The following is a 21609-nucleotide window of genomic DNA, read 5'->3' as shown; positions in this document are numbered from 1 at the left end:
AGACACAGGCTTAACTGAGCCACACGCCCTTTTAAGGGGGCAGCGAGTCAGTGGTTTGGGAGCCATTCATTAAAGGGGGATGGAGGGGCTGCCTTGTCGGCTCTGTCTCAGGAGTTAACCGGGTGTGGAAAACCATGTTCCCATTTGGAGAAGGAGCCTTGGCGAGGACACCCGGCCCAGCACCCACAGTCTTCAGGCAGGGGGACCTTTTGGCCTTCTGCACATTCCTCTGGATTCACTGCACCCCAGGGCAGCCTCATAGACATATTCCGTTCTCCAGAGGGCCACGGGTTGCAGGGCTGGCTCCGTTCCTCGAGACTGCCTGCCTCGTGCAGCACCGCTTCCCCCAGGCGTCGGACCAGCAGATAGCCCTGGCCCGGCCCAGCCTCGAAGTCAGAGTCCCTGTGCATCCTTCAAGGCCGCTCTGTTGAAATCACAGAACCACAGCACTTCAGAACCTCGGTCTCAGCCGTCTCTTTGACATATGGAGAAGTTGAGGCCCGGACGAGGAAACAGGGCGATTTGTGTAAACACAGAGCAGTTCAGTTTAGAGCAGGCTAGAACCTGGGTGTGGCTCTCTTTTCGTTACAGCAGAAGCCTCCGTTTCCCGTTAGCTACAACTGCATCGCTTGCTCATTAAGTCCCCTGTTTTGAATTCCCACGGCCCGCCCTTCCCTGCCCTCTGCCGCCTCACCCAGATTCCTTGGGACCAGGAGTGGTCCGGGGATGCCAGCTGACGACGCTTACTGGGATCTTTAGCAGAGTGTGAGGAGGAGTGTGATGATGAACATGGCATTTTTGGCAGAGAAATTGCCATCTAATAGATCACATTAGCAGAGCACTGCTTCCTGTATTTCACAGAGATAATCAAAAGTTAACAGGCATGCTTGAAGCTCTGTTCTCCCAATAGACCAGTGTGGATTTCTGCCCCGATATACGGTTCTAACCATCCCTGGGCGCATGCCTGACCGAGAATTCTGTTCTACCTCCTGAGCCCCGAATACGATGGTCATGGTGGTGGTTACTGGCCAGGTTCACAGGCTGGTGATGGGAATCCCAGCCCATGTTAGGGCACCCAGTGACCTGCTGGAGGGGGTAGTGAGGGTTGATTGTGTCCTAAAAATCTACTTCTAACTAGGAAAAACCACTGGATTGGAGCCAAAGCCTTAGTCAAACTCATCAAACCAAAGAAAGAGGGTTCCAGAGAAAGATTGAAGTCAACTACAGACAGCCCTCCCCAGCAGCTGGAGTCCCCAGACCCAACCTCGCCATCCGCTTCTCAGCCACTGAGATCTCAGCCAGAGAACCCTGAGCCCACCCCATCAGGCGCAAGCTGTGCAGAAGAGCGTGACGCCCACAACGGGCCCCTGGGAAAAGGTAGGCGTGCTGACCTGGCTGCAGGGGCCGGTCTAAGGGACCCTCTCCTTGGACAAGATAGAGGGAGATGGTGTGTGGATGTGCACACGTGTGTGAGAGCATGAAGGGGATGTGCTGTGTACACGCACATCTGCCTCCATAGGTGTGTTAATAACTCAGAAAATACAAACCCCTGTCGAGCAAGAAGCATCACTAATCCTGTAGACGGTGGGAGGGACTTGAACCAAAGCTGATAAACCTCACAGGCACCAGAGGCAAGCTCTGTAGCATATGTTTGGGGGTCTCCTTGTACGTGTTAGAGACTTAGAGTAAACTATTTAGGGGGATCCTGGGCACATTTAACAGGTAGTGTGCAAGTGTGTGGTCTTCAGCAAGTCCACGTGTGGCTCCACTCTTTTTATCACTTGGAAAGACAGGCAGGTTTTCTTCTCCAGCCTGACCTGGTCTTCAGTCCTACCAGCCAGAGGGCCCGGCTTACCTTTCTATGAGAGCTGTCATTTGGAGCTTGCTAGAGGTTCTGAAATGGATTTCTAGTTGAATTTATTTCATCAAACTAAGAGGCTATCAATTATAAACTGCCCAATTACTTTATATACCACTGGCAATAAAATGATGCAGTGCTTTACCACTTAGAATTTTTGTTGTACACTTGTTGATGAGCTCTTCCAAAAGACTTAATTAGACAGATTTTGGTGCATGCACGTAAAAGGAGAATATGAGCAAAATATGTTGGTTGCAGCAGTGACAATTTTGTCACGGTTCCATCTGGCCCCAGTGGTGACTGGGAAAACACTGTGGAAGCTGCATCCTGATTTCAGTGATGTTGGGGTTGGCGGGGGCAAGGATGGGCATCTTAGAATCAAACACAGCAGTTACTTCAAACATCATTACATTTCCGAATGTACTTTTAAATATCATTTCATGGATTATTTATGCCAAACCTGAAACCTGAGTCATTTAAATTTTTATGAAAGACGCCAGGTCTTTCTGAAGATCAGGCCTGTGCCTGAGACCCACACACTCTCAGGGGTAGGGGCTGACATTTACAGCACTCGGGGCCTGTGACAAGCCACCCTCTGAGAGTAACATGTGCACAGGCCTGTCGGGAGGCCACATTCACCAGTTCAGGTACCGTTGTGTCATTTTCCAATGCACAAAAGGAAGTGCATTCACACACACACTGGGGACTCATGCGTGCACCCCCATTCTTTACAGGAGCTCAGATTAGGTAAAAGGCTCTTGTGTAGGTAATGGTAATGAAGCTTAACATTTGTTTTTATCTAGAGGGGTTCTGTGGCCTCAGGTTTTCCTATGGACTATTTTAATGTTTTGACATTTGTCACCTCAATTTGTATTGAAGTTGACGTAACGAGAACCAGCCTAATTGAGTCAGGAAAACTTTCAGAGGGAAAAAAAATGTTTGTACCGATCAATGAATGAGCAAGTCAGTGATAGTTGTTCATGACAGCAGCCATGCACTGAGTGCTTTCTTAGGGCTTAGCACCTTTTTAGCTAATTTGCTTTACCTGCCTCATTTAATCCTCACTGCCCTGTGAAGTAGGCATGATTAGTCATCCCCTTTTCAGAGCTGAGAAAGTGAGGTCTGACAAGGTGCATCGCTTGCTGATACAAGAAGTGGCAGAACTTGGATTCGAACATAGGTTTGTCGACTCTGGAGCCTAAGTTCTTCACCACCAAGCGCACCGCCTGCAGTTAAAGCTGAACAAGCGTGCTGCCTAACCAGGGGCCCCCGGCCCCAGCGTCACATAAAGTTGGTCCCTTGTCCTGTGTTGTGAGCATTGACCACCAGGTGGTGCTATAGAGGAAGAAATAGTGGAGGTTCTGGTGCCAGATTTAATTCTAAATCAAAAATTGAATATATTGGTTATGTTTCTGTGTGACATGTTCAAAAAGTTAGACCAGTTGTCTGCTCTGGTAAGACTCTGTGATTTAAAGGTCATAAATCAGACGATGCATAGGAGATCTAAAAGAATATAATGATTCTTGTTGTTGAGGGCTTTGGGGTATGAAAAAGAGGTACTTTCATTATTTTTAAACACATCCTGCCACAAGAGGCTGTTTCACATGTACAAGAATTATTAGTGAATCCTTCATCACAGCAGGCCGGAATCGTATTGTTTCCCAGGTCTTTGAGCAGGAATAAGAGTAGCACGTGAGCCAAATTGTCAGGGAGTCGGTCATTAAAATGGATGAGTAAGAGAAGCCGGCTCCTAAATTAATAAACATTCTTACTTAATAATTTAACAGTTTGAAATTGAAAAATCATCCAAGCCCTTGGCTCCTTGAGCAATATGTAATTCTCTTCACGTGCTGAGTAAGTAAAGCGCTGGCACTGAGATGCCACAAAATTAATTAAATTGAGGGAGAGCATAAATGATTCACTGAGTCCTGATTCCAGTCTCATGGTGGCTGTTGTTTCCATCTTTCCTGGGCTGGACAGGGTTCTGATTTCCTAAGTACAGTGAGCTAATTTAGAGTCATTTGTTATTATTATTCATTTCATTTATTTGTTGTGTTTTTTTTTTTTTCTTCCTCTCTCGGGTTATCCTGGGGATAACGATTTAGCAACTCAGCGCAAAAAGAGTCCCTTTTTGAGAAGCAAAAGCAAGGACAAAGACAAGTCTCCAACGGCCCACCCGGCTCTCTCTAAACGCCTGCGGTTCTGGTCTTCCTCTGACATCCCATCCTCTCCTAATGAGCCTCTCCCTTTTTCAGAAATTGGAGATTTCTAATCCTTTTCCTTTACCATGTGTCTTCATCGTGTATCCTCCTTCATTTCTGAAATTCAAACAAACGAGAAAAAAAAAAAAAAACAGTACCTAAAGGCCAGATGACCCATAGCGGACCCCTCTTCCTGACCCCAGTTCCAAGCCAAACTTTAAAGTAGCCAGCGTGGATTCTGATTTCAAAAGAGAAGATGAGTTGTCACACCCTCTGGACCGTTTCTTCAGCACAGCACAGTGGTAGGGGAGCCTTGGGACATCCGTGCACAGGTCCTGGGGCCAGGATGTCCGTGCTGAGTAAGTCCAGTGGCCATGTGCTGCCCCCCTTCTCTCGCACCTGCAGGCTTTTGTCACGCCCACGTGTAAAGCAGAGCTGGTCCGTTGTCGCTATGCTTCCTAAAATATATGGCCTCTGTCAAGTGAGTTCTTTTTAAGACTTATCTGTAAGCAGCTAAATTTAAAACCGCTGCCCTTTTCTCCTCTTTCTTTGTCAGAGCCCCGAATCATTGGCTTTGGCCAATAAGGTCCTTTTCAGAGGCACTCTGTGTTTTGAAGGATTTATTATGCTCCATTCAAGCGTTGTGAATAACTGCATCGATGTTGTCCAGCCAGAGTTCAGCCCAGAATGAAGGCTTATGACTGTGCTGTCGTTCTCTGACATCTTGGACGCTGAAGTTAGAGCAGCAGTGGACGGAAAGAACATCAGCACACCAGTCCCGCCCAGAGCGCAGGGCAGAGCTGGTCAATAGAGGCCTTTAGCTACTGCCGTTTTTTTCTGTCTGCAATCATTCTTGTACCATCATCATGATTTGGGCCTCATCTTTCCATCACCTGTGTGGTTACTTACATACTTTCCCTTGAATTGCCTCACCATTTCCACTTAACTTTATCCTAAAAGCAAAGATTATTACCTGTACTATAAATGGAAAACCAGTATCGTAAAAGCAAGGTAACTATAAAAAATAAATACATACGTACTAAAACGCCGAAGTCGGCTGCTTTGGCGCTGACTTCATCTCACACACCGGGCTGCCATGGTCCTGGCCCTCCAGGCCTGTCCTCCAAGCATGCTGCTAGAACGGGGCTGTTTCTCTGCTGTTTGTGCTAACTGTGTGGTCACCTCCGCCTCCCCTCTGCTCCTCATTTTAACTTCACCTGTTGGATGTTTGTCCCATCCATCCCGCCAGACTTGAATCTTGCTTCTCATCAAGGTTATCTTTCAGAATCCAAATTTTACCTTGATTTTCAGGTCATAAGATTTAGGTGCTTAAAACTTCACAGTGAGTCCAGACTGGGAATGGCTGAGGGGCAGGCAGGGGCAGGTCCATGGAAGAGGGTGGAGAGGGGCTGAGATCCTGCCAGTGGACGTGGCTCTGGGTCTGCAGCCTTGAGGGGGGCCTGGCGTGAGACACTTTGCAAGACAGCCTTGCCTTAATGCTTATAGGAACTCCAGCTGCAGTAATTTTTGTCTCATGTTTGTTTTTTTTTTTTTTTTTTTGGCACACGGGCTTAGTTGCTCCGCGGCATGTGGGATCTTCCTGGAGCTGGGATCGAACCCGTGACCTCTGCATTGGCAGGTGGATTCTTAACCACTGTGCCACCTAGGAAGCCCTTTGTCTCATATTTGAAGAGCCCATCCCCTTTCTTATTACTAGATAGTTGGAGGAGGTTTTTTTTTTTTAATGTTTTTCTGTAGGATTTTATTTAACTTTGACAAGAGTATGTCTTCATGGTAGAAAATTTAGAGACTGCAGAAAAGCATAAGACACAAGGTAAAAATCCTTCTTGTAGCCAGTCTCTGCATACAGAGATTAAAGACTTCTTACCTGATTGTCAAGGTGACAGTGAATTTTCTTCTCAGATTAAAGGTAAAGCCAGTCGGGAGGTTGCACGTCCTGGACCTTGAGGGCCTTGGTCTCAGGTGCAGGTGACCCTGAGCAGACACCTGCCAGGATCTTTTTAAATCAGGAATTTGAGTTATATACAGTGCCACGCGGCGGGTGTGCCCTGTAGGTAATGTGTTGGACTTTTACCAACGTTTTGTTTGTCCTCTTGAGTTTGTCCTTTATTTCCTCGCAGCCAAAATTTCAGGGCTCACCGTATGGTGCATCATTGGACCTGGGGCCTCCGAGACAGGCCTGTAGCCAGGGCAGGGCCCTTCTGTTTAAACCACAGCCCAGGAGGTGGGCAGCTCAGCTTTTGTCCCTGTGGTCCGTGTGCCCTGCTACCCCTGCTTCTAGGCCTCCGTGTGGTAGCCAAGCCTGAGCACAGGATTCTGCAGCCCGTTTTCTCAATGTCCTTCTCTGCCCCAGGCCCTGGGGACCTAAAGCCAAAGCGAGGGTCCCCGCACAGAGGCAGCCTTGACCGCAAGGACGCCTCTGCTGACCCAGCCGTGAAGCCCTGGCCCGTGGAGCTGGGCCCCCGGCCCTGTTCAACCTCAACCATCACTACAACCCCTTCCAACTCCACCCCCATCTCCCGGCACCCAGGCCGCACCAAAGGTGAGTTGTTGGCCCCTCCAGAAACAAGAGGGCTGAGCATCTGGGGCTCAGGGTCCTTCCTAAAGACCCCAGGCTCTCAGGGGCACGAGGGGTCTCCAGCTGAGGGGCGGTGAGCAGAGTGGTTAAGCTGTGGGCTGGCTCTGGCATGACAGACACAGGTTCAGACCTCATCCCTACTTACCAGCTGGGTGGGTGACCCTGGACAGACAGCTTCACCATCTAGAAGCCACTGGAAGGAGAGCCCCGGGACCCACTTCCACCACCACCACACAGGACTTGGTGGCACCAAGTAGCTCCAGTAGCTCTGGGGAGCCAGAGTTTGGGCTAAAAGAAGGCAGCCTCTCAGCCCACCTTGGTGGAAGTCTGGGGGTTTATCCTCTGCAGAGGCTGCACAAGAGGGTCTCTGAACTGGAGATCGGTTAAGAGAGTGGAAGGCAGGTTTCCCAAATGAAAAACAAGGGGGTTACAGGGAAGGATTTACAAACCGAAGGTCTCCCAGGTTGCCAGTAGCCTTGTGTATTCACACCTTTAGACGTGAGATTAAGAAACTCCCAGCTGAATGTCCCCATCAGATCTTGCCAGGTGAAGCCCACGGACACCCGAGGAGAGCCTTCAGTAGCAGAGACCAAAACTAGTGTGAGAGGCAACAGAGTAAACAGACTTAAGTACAGAGATGAAAGCTTTACGGTGCCCGTCATTAAGAGAGTCGGAGATGAGCAAGGCTGCTGTGCCCATAAAACAAGAATGGGATGCTACCAAAAGAGCAGTCGGGGGGTGCAGGGGGCGAACACGGGGAAATTTAAAATATGCAAACAGGAGCAGATAAAGCTTAAAACCCAAAAAGACATTCTGTTGATAATTTAGAGATGTGAAACTAGCCAAAGAAACAGCTGAAAGAACTGAAATTGATTGCCTCTGGGGTGTTAGGAATTGGAGAACAAGAAGTGGTGGTTATTTTTCATAATAATGCCACCCACTTGGCTCTTGAAACCAGGGGCTTGCACAACCTTGGTTTGACGAACAAAGCAGAGACAGGGTCCCTGCCTTTGTCCCAGTTGCTTACAAATAGGAAGCCCTCCTGGGGAGGTGGTGAGATGGGTAGGCGGCCGGGCAGTCTCTCCCCACTGCTGGCCAGACACTGCAGGTGCAGTCACTGTTGGATGTCAGTGGAGCTGTGCCATGTGCTGTCTGGGGCAGGAATGCTCTGAGCTCGGGGTGGCAAGGGTGTCTGGTGTCCACAGTTACCAGTCTCCCCGGGGCTCTGGGGGTGCAGAGGCCTTGCCTGGTCTTGGGGAGTAGCTGGGAACACCATCTCCCCTCAGTGTTCCAGTGGTCCCAACCTCCAGGCTAACCCTGGGCTGTCTCAGTCTGGATCCCATCCCTGAACCAGAGCCCAAGCCTAGAAACATCACTGGCCACTCATACATCTGCAGAGCGTGGAGGAGGGTCCCTCAACACTGCAGCCTCATCGCCGATGGGCATGTAACCATCTTCAAAAGAGAGGCCACCCCCCACCCCCATCTTAGAATCAGCATTTCTTTAAATCTAGTTCCTTTTGGAGCAGAATTTAATCATCAAGATCTGGGCACTGCAGAATTGTCATTACTTTTAGACCCTTTCAGTAAAGAATAGACACATAGATATTATGAGTTCATATCGATATTTCCAATTCCAATTTAACATCGCAGGGATTTTTTCTTTAATTTCATATGCATGTGTCCTTTTCTTACGCAGGTCTTGTCTCTTGAAACATTTACTTATTTTTCCTAAAAATATTCAGTAATGGTAAAAAAAAAAATTATGATACTGCTACTGCTACTAACAGTGAAGTCACTAAGTGATGTTTGTTTCCTTTGTAGTTCTTTCAGTTCTGAAATTATAGCTCACTAAGGATGTACAGAGTTTTACATTCAGAATTCACTGGAATATTTTTCTCTAGTTGATTATGTGAGCAGTTTGATATACAGTAAGGTTTATTTGTTTCTCATTTCAATTTTAGAATTTTTAATTAATCCTGTTTCTTAATACATAAAATATTTACATAATTTAAAGCTAAATTATTTAGGAAGGCATGCTGAGGTTTCTCAGTCTCACATCTCTCCTTTTCTCCTCCATTCGCTTCCAAAATCACCCTATGGATAACCATTTTTTTTCAGTTCCTTATTTATACGTCCAGTGTTTCTTTTTGCAAAAATAAACAAAATAATGCACCTTGATTTTTTTTCACTTAGCTATATATCATGGAGATCTTTCTCATTCTTTTTATAGGCACATAATAATTAAGCTGGTGGTATGACAATCCCTTCAATCAACAAGTCCCCAGAGTTGATTCCTAGAAGTAGGATTGCTGGGTCAAAGGACAAATACAGATATACTTTTCCTAAATAAGATTCCATATTTTTAAAAAGTTTTCCAGAGAATTCTGATAATTAGCCATGTTTAACAACCGATAACCTACATATCACTAGCCCTGTTATACTGTTGTAATCAAGGCAGCACACTTTCATTAAGCCACTGCTTTGAGTTGGGCATTAGGGGAGAATTCAAAAAGTAGGGTTCTCCTGCCTTTAATGAGTTAAAAAAAAAAAAAGGAGTTGTCCCGCCCTCATCTCCAGGGAGACAAAACCTGCAAAGGAAGCAATTACATTATACCTAAGTTTTTTGTTTTTTTTAAATTTTTATTGGAGTATAGTTGATTTAGAGTGTTATTAGTTTCTGCTTTACAGCAAAATGAATGTTATACATATATCCACTCTTTTTTAGATTCTTTTCCCATATAGGTCATTACAGAGAATTGAGTAGATTTCCCTGTGCTATACAAGTAGGTCCTTATTAGTTATCTATTTTCTATATAGTAGTGTGTAGATCGTATCTAACTTTGGGTGTATCTCACTGCCAGAATTTTTATGAAAGGAATTGGAGGCAGGGTGGAAAGGCTTTTGCCATTTTGGAGGGACCCAGGGTCTACTGTCAGAGAGAAACTAGCAGGCTTGAGGCATAGGGCATTTGAGACTCCTCTCAGGGAGAGGGCAGTTGAGGGGTGGCCTGTGCTTCCAGGTCTGTTTCGGGTGAGGAGCTGCCAGGGCGGTGCTGTCTCCAGGGAATCGGCCTCTCCTCTCAGGTGCTAGATTCTTTCTTCTGCCTTCCTCCTGCCTCCTGAAGACAGTGCGGCCCCCAGACCAGAACTGCTGGCACGGCCCAGCCTTGGAGGTTTGGGAGGGGCTCCCAGGGCCCTAAATATTCAGCTCCTGTTGCTGGGTTATCCTTAGGCCAGGTCCCTGCACAGCCAGAAATGGGATTTCAGGTGAAATGGGACAGGAGTCAGGAGTGTCAGGGCTGTGCCTGCAGGAGGAATGGGGGAGGGACGGAAGAGGCAGGGTCCATACTCCCCTCTTTTAGCCCCACGAGCTGGGCGCTGCCCCGCCACTGAGGTGCCAGGCAAGGTTCAGAGGTGGCTGTCCGGCAGGGGGCCCGAGTTTCCCTGCGGATGCTCCGGAATCTCTGACTCATCACCTTATTTTCACCACAGGCTATAATTCCGACGACAGCCTCTGCGAGCCATCCCTGGAGCTCGAGTTCACTCACCACAGGCAGTACGGTGAGTGGTCAGTGCCATGTCCCCTTCCGCCTGGGTTCTCAGTCTTGTTCTCATCAGCAGGGCTTTTCCTTCAAGCTAGGTTCTATGTGGAAGTCCAACACACAAAACAGGTGAAAGCGGAGTTGTTGTATGAAGTGGGAACAGGGGGCCCACCGTTCCTCTAAGCTCCTTCCTTGCCCTCTCCAGAGGCCTCAGCATTTGATTGATGCTTACATACCTCCAGTGACGGGGAAGTCACTATTTGTCAGGCATTCCGTTTCTGAAGACTTTAATTCCCTTGGCTTTAAAGCATCCCTCATGTTTGCCAGGAAGTTCTGGTGACCCACACAGGGAGCACTGATTTCAGGAAGATCTCGCACTGTCCTCACTTGGATTTTAGTTGCCCAGAGTGGCTCCAAGTTATATTTAGTCTTAAAAATTGTTAGAAGCACTTGCCATTTGATTTAGGCATATTGTAAATTTATGCAGAAGGGAAACCGGGAATTATACCAAACTTCTCAAAAATTAAAAACAGCTTTGAGGTTTTAACTTTTGTAAAACAAAAGTCGTAGGAGGATTGGAAGATAATTCTTTAGGAAAAAAAAAACTCAAAGTTTACATTGAATTCAGTTTACTTCTGATCGACAGTAAGTATTATCTCTACCCTATCCATGGTCTTAAAAGTATTATGATACAAATACAGACATTTCTGAGTTATATGAGGAAAGACAGGCTCTGTGGTGAAAGTCTGACACAGGGCGCCCTTATGTCTTTGCACTGAGTAGTGGGTAACACAACAGCAGGGCTCTCCTGCAACGTTTGGTAAACCTGAGTAGCCCAATTTATGCTCGTTAGGTAACCAAAAGGGTTTTCTTCCGAAGTATTCTGATTCCTTGAGCTTCTCTTATCGGGAAGAAAAAGGGCAAGGGGGTTTTGATGCAATGCTTAGATAAAAGTGCTTTGGGGTCCCATTGATTTGTATCACAATTTTTGTTTTAGTGAAACTTACTTCCTTTTTAAAGAGGGACATGCATTTTTTTTTTTTAATATTTTCTCCTCAAAGAGAGGACTTATTCTGCTTTTATACCATGCACAACAACCATGTATTTTTTGGCCTGTCCCCAAACCCCGTTTGCCAGTGTTTTCCAGATGCCTGCTATTTGCAGCAAACACATCAGCACTTGGGAACTGGGTGCCCTAAAGACCCAGAAAAACAAGAGCAAACTTGCAGGCGAGGGGGGGCGGTGGCTGGTAAACAGAGTGTCTCCAGTTCTCAGTGCAGTGAACACCGGCTGTGTGATGGGAGGATGCAGAGATGACAGAAACACAGCCCCTGTCCCCCAGGGGTTGGTGACCCAGCAGGACCAACACTGACACGGGGCAGGCTGATGAGGCTGTGATGCCGAGTGCTGCCGGCGGAGGGGACCGGGAGAGGTGGCCTGCAGGCCTTGAAGGCGCTGCCTGACTCTTGCAGGGGGCGGGGCACCCTCACGGGTCCTAGCATTCACCTTCTGATCCAAGAGCTGCCACCGCCCACACACTTGGGCACAGACAGCAGCCGAGAGGACTGGTTCCCTCCGGCACTTGTCACTGCAAAGGTCAGTCTTTCCCTTTGGGGCGGATGTGAATCTGTGATGGAGGAGTCGAAGGACAGCAAACAGCTGGGAGAAGCAAGTGCCCCGTCTCCTGCTGAGGGTCCCAGGTCCCACTGCCGGGATCAGGGAACTGCAGCTGCCTGCACACGGGCACACACTCCCTGCACGCACATACACGCGTGTGCACACACCGCTGTCTCCTGGCTCCCGCCCTCACCAAGCTGCAGTGTCATCCAGGCAAGGGATTCTCACACGTGTTCCAGAAAGCTCTGTGCAGGGGGTGGGCACCCCCATCCCACCCCTTGGCTCACCCAGAGCAGCCCTTTTTTCTGTCTGCGTTTTCAGCTCTGCGTGAGAGTTTCTTCATTAACAAAATTGTTTTCAGCCACAGCCCTAGACCTAATAAGGCAAGATACTACAGGCTGTCATTTCTGGACAGCCTACTGAGTGCCACGTGTGGCTTTGAGGAAGTTAGCCATTCCCGAGGGAGAGCTCGGAGGATCCCGAAGCCCGTCCTTCCTGGGGGCGCTCGGCTTCACTTCAGCACAGAGTTAAACCCTGTTCCATAGTTTTTCTCAGATTAGATGGTTTACCATCGGCCTTTAGGTTAAATGTTGGCGTTTCCTTTCAGCATCTCGGCCGGGGAGCTTGGAGAGCAGTAGAAATGCGTCCAGCGACAGCTCACCTCTTAACCTGAAAGGTGAGCCGGCCTTTCCTTCTGGGCACTTCCCAGTGTATGTGGATCTTTGACTCTGGGCTGATATTGTGTTTGTAGTTTTAAAAACACAGTTCCCAAGATCCTCTACACATTCTGCATTTGCATTGCTAGACCACGTCACGCAGTTTGAAGGGAAGGCCCAGAGTTTGGTTGGATTTGGGTTCAGATCCCTTCAGCCCCTCCAGTAGGCTCTGGGTACCTGGGCGAGCCCCCCATTCTCTGAATCTGAGTTACTTCATCTTTAGAATGGGGACAGTGACACTAGTTCCGTTCCACTGTGGCCAGAGAACACAGTGGATGGCTTTGATTCTTTTAAGATTTTTTGTTTGTTTTATGGTGCAGGATATAATGTCTTATTTATTTATTTACTTACTTATTTTTGTTTGGCTATGTTGAGTCTTCGTTGCTGCACATGGGCTTTCTCTAGTTGCGGGAAGTGGGGGGCTACTGTTCGTTGCGGTGCATGGGCTTATTGCAGTGGCCTCTCTTGTTGTGGAGCACAGGCTCTAGGCACACGGGCTTCAGTAGTTGTGGCACACGGGTTCAGTAGTTGTGACACATGGGTTTAGTTGCTCTGCGGCATGTGGGGTCTTCGGAGACCAGGGCTTGAACCCGTGTTCTCTGCATCGGCAGGTGGATTCTTAACCACTGCACCACCAGGCAAGTTCCTACAATGTCTTAATGAATGTTTCCTGTACATCTGAAAAGAATGTGTTTGCTGTTCAAAGACCATAAACTCTTACACAGATCTTTTCACTTCATAGCGTCCACACGACCAGCCTCTAAAGAGCACCTGACATGTAGCAGTGCTAAATAAACTTTTAAATATATGAATGGAGCTAATGATTGTGGTTCCTTACAGCTCTTAATAATTTAAACTTTAGCAGAAGCTTTCTACTTTTATCTCAAGTTACTTTATTCTGAATTCTAGGCTTTCCAGAGTGTTCTTAACAGCCAAAGTCCCAGCCTGGGAGAAGCGCACCCTGGGTTTTCGGACAGGGTCCTCTCTGTTTTAAGTGAGTGGGAGGTAGAGGGGGGACTGACGTGTGTCCTTTGTGTCCCCCACCCTGACCCCAGGTTCCTCCGATCAGCTGCACGGCAGGTCTGAGAGCTTCAGCAGCGAAGACCTGATCCCCAGCAGGGACACGGCCACTCTGCCGCGTGATGCCAGCACCCCTGGGCGCACTGCCCTCGGCCGCCACGAGTACCCCCCACCGTGGAACGGGCCTCTCCCCCAGGAGGGCGTCCAGAAGAAGGGCTCAGCCCAGCCCCACAGCGGCGTGCGGCCCTGCTCCGCCTCCCCGAGCAGCGAGATGGTCACCCTGGAAGAGTTCCTGGAGGAGAGCAACCGGGGCTCCCCCTCCCCCGTGAGTGGCTCGGGGCTTTAAGCGGGTCCCACGTCCCTCGCCGTCTCCCCAAATGGGGACAGGAGGCAGAAACCGTGGCAGCAAAGTCACAGAAAGGGATGGGGCAGGGGTGGCGTGGTCTAGGTGTGCACGGGTGTTTGCACGGGGAGGAAACCCACTAGCCAGCAGATCCCGGGTGCCGACAGCCAGCCCCAGAGCTCCATCTGTGAAATGAGTGGGCAGAACGTGGTGCGCCCACCCCTGGGAGCGTCTCGAGAGAAGAGTGGCCCTCGCCCCATTCGCTGGGTTAGGACCTCACTAGGTTTTGTGGCAGAGTTCTGAATGCCCACTTCCCCTGAGCCATCACTAGCAGAGATGAGCAAGTTTTTTCTATAAAGGGCCAGATAGTAAATATTCTGGGCCTTCCAGGCCGAACAGTCTCTGTTACAGCTACTCGATGCTGCCCTTTTAGTGGGAAAACAGCCACAGACTATCTGTCAATGAGTAGACATGGCCGTGTTCCAGTAGAACTTTACTTATGGACATTGACATTTGAATTTCATGTAATTTTCACATGACACTAAAGACTGTTCTTTAAAAAAAAAATTCAATCAATTTAAAAATGTGAAAACGATTCTTAGCTCACAGGCCCTACGAAAATGGGCAGCAAGCTGGACCTGGCCCGTAGCTCTGGTCTGCTGACCTCTGTTCTGCAGCTCTAACCCCCAGACATCACCTGTGTTAGGAGTCCCTCCGCGGTCACCTTTCCAGTGTCTCTGTTTAGTTTTTTGAAGCTGCATATCTGTCTTTTACATACTCTGTCTAAATGCAGTCCCATGAGCTATGGGTTGTTGAACAGATGACATATATACTGTCTTGCAATGGAGACCTTTTAAGGTTTAATGCTTCAGTGATTCCATCTCATTTCCCTTAAATAAATACAGTTGAACTTCCTCTAGCCACATAGTAAACTCTGTGGCCCACACTGGTGGGTCATGGTGGCACAGAATACAGAATATTTGTTCAGGAGATATTTATTGAACAGCTACTGTGTGTTAGGCAGTATGCATGGTGTCTGCTCTAAAAAAAAAAAAAAAACAAAGCAAACTAGTTACTGAGTGAATTTTTATCTCATACTTGCTAGGTGCTTAGTCTTGTGGTTAGCACCGAAGAAATATAAAACATGGTCCCTGCCCTCTCTTCATTTATTTGTCTATGTATCAAGCACTTACTGTGTGTTAGAAGCTGGAGAACCCAAGCTGGGAAAGACAGAAGACCTGCCCCCCAGAAGTTTATGGTCTGACGCAGTGCATCTTAAACTCCAGTGTGCATCAGACTCACCTGGGGGTTTCCTTTCCCTGGGCAGATCTCAGGGGGTGGGTCCTGAGCAAAGCACAGGGCTCCTCCCCACTCAGCTGTCCAGATACTCACTCCCCACTCAGCTCAGACCTGTCCAGATACTCACTGTTGCTCAAGGTCCTTTCATTACCTGTCCGTTTTCAGCCCAAACAAGACCAAAGTAAGCTCACTGCAGCAGCTTCTTTTGGAAGCTGATGCTCAGCCTCTGAGAGCCATCGCCTCCCCTCCCCCATGTGCCCAGGTGCTCACCCCCACAGCCCCACCTGACCCCCCCACCCTCTCCTGAGCGGGCCCGGAGAAGTCACCCATGCCTCCCCAGCCCGAGCCCTGATGATGCTGGGGTTGGGGGGTGGTCACAGGATGGGCTCCCTGGGTGGCTTCCTGAAGGTGGTTGTTAAAGAAGTTAGAATCGTGCAGAAAGGCACCAAGAGGTGCAGAAAACAGCTCGGAGTCAGACAGCCCTAGGTCTCATCCCCAATCTGCCAGTCTCTGGGCGTGTAGCCTCTGGGACCTCCGTTTTCTTACATATTAAATGTTGTTTGAATACAATAGACAACCCTTACATAGGGTTGCTTTCAAAATTAAGCTGAGTTTTTTGCAATTACACCCCTGGTTCCTAGCACAGCGCCTGGCATGTGGGAAGCACTCGATAAGTGGTTCTTGTCCGTATTGACGACCCAGGGTCTTACGGCACAAACATCGAAGAGGGAGGCTTCAAACCCGTGCGAGACAGCAGACTGCACCTCTGTCAAGTTGAGCATCCGGAGGCTTTGAGGGGCCAGGAGCTGTTGGCAGGTGGTTCCTGAGCTGCTGACCGGTCCTGCGGACGGGCGCCCCCTGGCGGATCACGGCCGGCTGGGGTCTCATTGCAGCCGCTCTCGGGCCCTGGCTCCCATCCCTGTTGTGAGCTCCCTTCCCTTCTGCTTATTCCATCAGCAGCCTCAGGAGGAAGCTCTGCTTGGCCCCCCCCAGGCTGTGAGGTGCTGGCGGAAGGCTGAAGTTAACCTGAACAGAGCCGGAGAGCTTGGCCTCTGGTGGCTCTACCTGCCCCCAGGATGGTGGCAGAAGACACCAGTTCCCGGGCCAGGGGAAGCCCAGCTGGGTGGCAGCTGCCTGGCAGGGGGCAGCCACTTGAGGGGGACAGTCTAGAGGGCTGGACCGCCTCCCTCTTCTCCTGGGGGGTCGACTTTGCTGGTTCCCACCGCCCTCCCCCTGCCCCTGTGCCTGCCTTTCCCCTTTCTCACATCAGGAGAAAGATCTGAGAGGCGGCGGGAGTCCCGAGTGTGGTTGGTTCTGGCTTTTCCAGAGCTGGTCTTGTTTCTCTTCCTCTCTGTGGCCCACAGTAAAGCCCTTGCAGGGTGTCTGATCCTGGTGGGCTGACAAAGAAGGTCCAGTCCTGCCAGTCAGCTTCCTGCCACTTGCTCTGCTTGGTGGGAAAATGGGAACCAGATTGAAACAGTTGGCCTGACCCTTCCATAAAGTGGATGAGCCTTGTGGGACGTCATGTCCTCTCTGGATCTGCTTTCTTGCTTGTAAAGTTAGGGGGCTACTTGGGAATTCCCAGGCGGTCCCCTGCTTAGGACTCTGTGCTTCCGCTGCAGGGGGCACGGGTTCAGTCTCTGGTCGGGGAACCAAGATCCCGTGTGCTGCTCAGAGGCGCGGCCAAAAACAAAAAAAAGTAGGGGGCTCCTGAGTGGTGTCTGGGTCCTCTCCCTAATGATCTGTGTATTGCCCTGGCCCCCAGGCCCCATCCTGACCGGGGCCGTGTGTGCGGTGAGGATGTTAGGACTTCAACAGGCCAAGCAGGAAACTGCAGTCCTGACCGTGTGGGCGGCACAGCGGACATCCTGGGTGAGAGAAGGGGTCTCCAAGGCCCCCCGGCCCTCACCCAGTTCTTCCTCTCTTCCCTAAAGGATACTCCCAGTTGCCGGGATGACCTGCTAAGGGACTACTTCAGAAAGGCCAGCGATCTCCCCGCCGTCGGAGGCCAGCCAGGCCCGTCGGCCAGGAAGGAAGGGGTGAAGGTGCCCACCAGCTCTGTGGCCCCCACCGTCAAGATGCCCATCTCCACCTCCGAGGGGAAGCTGCTGAAGCCAGGGCAGTACGTGAAGCCAAACTTCAGACCCGCTGAGGCCGAGGCCCTGCCCAGTGCCCCCCAGAGGCAGGCTCAGCCTCCCCAGAGCCTGTCCCTTGGCAGACCCCGGCAGGCCGCGATGCCCCCCGCTTCCCACACGCCTGCCGGCCGGAGCGCATCCCTAAGCCGGGCCTTCAGCCTGGCCTCCGCTGACCTCCTCCGGGCCAGTGGGCCAGAGGCCTGCAAACAGGAGCCGGGGGGTCCCGAGGCCTCGGGGGGCAGAGACCCAGGCAGCCACAGCCTGCAGGGCTCCACCGCCCCCAGCTCCCACGGCCCGGCCCGGGAGCGGACCCCGCTGGTGGGAAAGACTGGCAGCTCCTCTCAGGGCCCCGGCCCCCGAAGCCGGCCGCTGGACGTCAGGCGCTTCTCACTGGCTCCCCCGAAGGAGGAGAGGCCGGCTGCCCTGCAGCAGTCCTCCACGTCCCCAGCCGTCGCCGCTGCAGGGGGTGGTGGCAGCGACTCCCAGCTCCAGCACTTCTCACCCGCTGCAGCCCCGGCCGCCAGGACTAAGCCCTCAGCCTCCCCGCCCTCGGGGGAGGGGGCCGCCATCGCCCCTGTGCGGGCCAGGCTCAGCCCCTCCGAGGGGGATGGGGTCCCGGGGCAGGGCCGCGGCGAGGGCCTCCCTGCCAAGGGCCCCGGCAGGTCTCCCGACCTGGCTCCCCGCGGCAGCCGGGCCCCCGAGGACTTCAGTCGTGGGAGCAGCTTGAAGAGCACGCCGGCGTCCCCCGAGCCAGGTGGGGACCCGCAGACCGTGTGGTACGAGTACGGCTGCGTGTGACGTGGCCTCTGGACTGGCGGCTGCTGTACCTGAAAGCTGCCGACGCGCCTGCCGATCACGATGGCCTTTCCCCGTCTGCCTGGGGTGCTGGGAAAGGGCTTTAGAACGAGGAACGGGTTCCCGTGCGTTCCTTCTGTTTGTTTTGTTACTAAAACACTGTGCCAAGCCCTGAGAGGGGTGCAGGTCCCCCCCGCCCCACCCTGGTGTGTAACGCGTCTTCTGTATCCGTAGCCTCCAGCAACTGGTATCTTTTGAACAAATCCACTTTGGCATGGGGACGCTCAGAACGCCGTGACAAAACTGACCCCGAAGCAGACACTATTGGAGCGTGCCCCTGTAGAACACTTGTTTGCAACGTGCTGACCTCCACAGAAGCACGTGTGTATGTGGGTGTGTGCACACGCACAGACACACACTCACAAGGCTGAGCCCTGGTGGGTCTGGAAACGCTACTCCCCTCCCCAAAGCCATTTGATCCTAGGAGAAGCCCCCACTGGCCAAACTACAAAGATCTGGAGGGTCTTGGGTGGACCCCAGAGGCAGGCTCGCTGTTGAGAACCAGGAGTGCTGGGGTCCCCGGGGTTCCCTTCACCCTGGAGCCAAGGTGGCCCTCCAGGCACGCGGCCGTGGCCTCAGGCATTTGCCTCCCCCCCTGCTCCTGGGCTCTGCAGGGTGGGCTTCGAGGCCACATGGCCACCTGCCTTTCCTGACTCACTTTTCTACAAACACTGGATCTGCTGGGCCTGGGGGGAGGGGCAGAGAGAAGCCCCAGCCCCCACCCAGCAGGTGTACATACTGTACAGAGGGGAGGCGTGTGCAGGAGTGAGGTGCACCTCGATGTATAACGTGGCTGCAGTGCCCCCACTTTCCCATCTCAGGTGAGATGTTGATTTATTATTTGAGTAACTTCTCGCAGTAGAAACCAAATTTCTTTTAATATATTATATGTGTATGTACACACTCATGTGAAATATATGTACTTTGAGGGGATCTATTTATGTTCTATTGGGAGTCGTTCTTTCCTATCAGGAATCTCACCCGCTGCTTTGTGTATTTGGTCAGATTCCTGGCATGTTTTGTTTCCTTTTGTTTAGTAAAGGTGCTCTTTCTGGGATGTACTAAAACCTAGTGATTTTTTTTTTGTGAAGATTTTCTTCTCCTTTGATTCAATATGCTAAGAAAGAAATGGGAAGTTAAGATCAATTTTAGGAGTGCTTCGGGTTGTGTATTAAGTAGCCATTCACTCTGAAACGCAAGGACAGGATTGTAATAAAAGGACATGGAATGGTACCGAGTCCTAGTTTTCCTCACTGCACATTTTGGCAGCATTAACTGGGCTCTGGGGCTCAGGGTCCCTGCCTCAGCACCGGCCGCTGGAATCCACAGCTCCCTTGGCCACTAGGTCAGAGAATGTGGAGAGCAAGGTTTTTCTCTTTACAGCGGCTTTTTTCCAGACTTGAATTTATTTCAACTTAGTGTAAATTGAATCCTGTTTTGATATGGGATTTGTGTCAGGGCAGGAGCTCAGTGTAAAGTGGTCCTTTGCATTCTCCCAAGGCTACTCAACTAGGAAGTGCCAGACCTGGAATTTAGAGCTTGGGGGCCTCAGGTCAGATGGAGGGAGGGAGGGAGGGAGGGAGAGGAGGGAAGAGGGAAAGAAGGAAGGTATATAAATATCCACACGTCAGAATCTTTCTTCTAGTAGATTTCTGTCCTGCTGCTGCCGCAGTATCTCCTTTCCCTTCCCACCAAACCTCTTTAAGAGGGCCTCCTCTTGTCTTCTCGCCCGTTCTTTCCGGAGCCTCTGCCATCAGTGTATCTCACCACTCAGCGGAGCTGCCTCCAGCATACCAACAGCGGCCACCATGCAGGCTTCATGCCCTGTCGCCTTTGCAGGGTTTGACATGTGGCCGATCACACCTTGGAACTGCAGTCCCTGCCTCGTGATACCCTCCTTGTGGGATGGCTCTTCAGCCCTCGGACTTGCCGGCCTTTCATTCACTCATTCCTTCCACAGACAGTCATTGGAAGCTTCCTGTTTGCCAGGTCCTAGGTTCCACCTTCAAGACCTCTCCCTCCTTGCAGCCCTCTGAGGCTGGACTCATCCTGCTCCCCAAGTGCTGACTGCCCCTCAGAGCCCCCGCCTGGATGGCAGGCTCCCTCAGCTCCCCTCCTGGTTCCTCCAGGCTCCTCCAGCGACACCAGCTGTCACATAGTCACAGATGCCTGTGATGAGGGCCTGATCCTTCCTCTCTTCACATCCACATTTTATGTCACATCCTGGACCTGAGAATATCCTGGAATCTGCCCCCCGCCCCGTCTTAGCCAGCTGTTCTCATCCTAGGTCACACACCCCCCCTGGGCCCCAGGGATGGGCGGTAGCCTGCCAGCTAGTCTGCTTGCCTCAGCTCAGCCCTCATGACACCTCGGGACATACGCCCCAGGTGACCTCCACGCCTGCCACCCCCATCCCTTTGTGGCTTGGTCCTTTGGCTCACCTCAACTCGGCTCACCTCAAGACAAACCCAGCCCTCTTATCCCTCCATCCTCTGCCCCAGACAAGCTCATACACATCCACAACGTTCATTACAATCTGTTCCCAGAGGCTCCAGACGTATCTACAACCCAACCTCTCCCCAGAACCTCCAGATCCGTTTCCAGCTTGGATGTCCCGAGACACCGCCAACTCAAAGTGCTCAACGCGCTGCTCCATGTCCTCCCCATCTCATCCCTCCAGGCAGTGTATGATGCCCCCACCCTCCTCCCCATGCCCTGTCCCTCAGCCCATCAGCTGGCTCCAATTCTGACACTTCACTTGCACACACAGCCATGCCAGGCGATGGTCCTCCTGGGCAGTACCGCAAGGTCCTGTTGCTGAGGGGGGGCACCCCAGGTCATGTCCCTTCTGAGCTCCCAGCACCCACCCTCTCTGCACTGCAATGACCCAGCATCTGGGAAATATCCCAGTGGCCACTGGCTATTCATGCCCACAGCTCAGCAGTGAGTTCTGCCTGGAGAGAGATTTGGGATCATCCGTGGGACAAGAGAGGCTCACCCTGCAGAGAACATTAAAGTGAGAAAATTAGACCGGACTTCCCTGGTGGTCCAGTGGGTAAGACTCCGCACTCCCAATGCTGGGGGCCCAGGTTCAATCCCTGGTCATGCCGCAATAAAGAGTCCACATGCCGCAACTAAAGAATTCCGCATGCTGCAACTGAAAGATCCCACATGCTGGGATAAAATAAAACAAAATTAGAAAGCATAGGACAAACCTTGGGAAGCACCAGGCAACGACAGATATCCAGCCAAAATGTTTATCAACCAACCAGGGTGAGGGAGTACACACACACCGCACACACACACACACACACACACACACACACACACATATTTACAGATACAAAGGATTGTGACATAATTTACAAATACACTACATAATATATAAAATACATAATATTTTTATTGCAAAATCCATACAGC

The 21609-nt window shown here is 51.0% G+C and overlaps 1 protein-coding gene across 7 annotated transcripts in view; it reads left to right on the top strand.

The window, feature by feature from the left end:
* Positions 1-19413, top strand: part of CCDC88C (coiled-coil domain containing 88C) — a 130477-nt gene extending 111064 nt beyond the window's left edge. For 2 of the 7 annotated variants that reach the window (XM_057732671.1, XM_057732672.1), the window contains exons 25-30: positions 1139-1377; positions 6434-6622; positions 10152-10220; positions 12426-12494; positions 13590-13879; positions 17131-19413. In XM_057732671.1, the coding sequence (XP_057588654.1) occupies positions 1139-1377; positions 6434-6622; positions 10152-10220; positions 12426-12494; positions 13590-13879; positions 17131-18129 (1855 nt within the window). In that variant the 3' untranslated portion in view covers positions 18130-19413. The other 5 variants (XM_057732673.1, XR_009053288.1, XR_009053287.1 and 2 more) reach the window with 5 other exon arrangements.
* The last annotated feature ends 2196 nt before the right edge of the window (positions 19414-21609 follow it).

The sequence above is a fragment of the Hippopotamus amphibius genome, chromosome 4, assembly GCF_030028045.1.
Source record: "Hippopotamus amphibius kiboko isolate mHipAmp2 chromosome 4, mHipAmp2.hap2, whole genome shotgun sequence".
NCBI classification, from domain to species: domain Eukaryota; kingdom Metazoa; phylum Chordata; class Mammalia; order Artiodactyla; family Hippopotamidae; genus Hippopotamus; species Hippopotamus amphibius.
The sequence above is the reverse complement of the archived record's forward strand: the minus strand, read 5'-3'. Positions and strand labels throughout refer to the sequence as shown.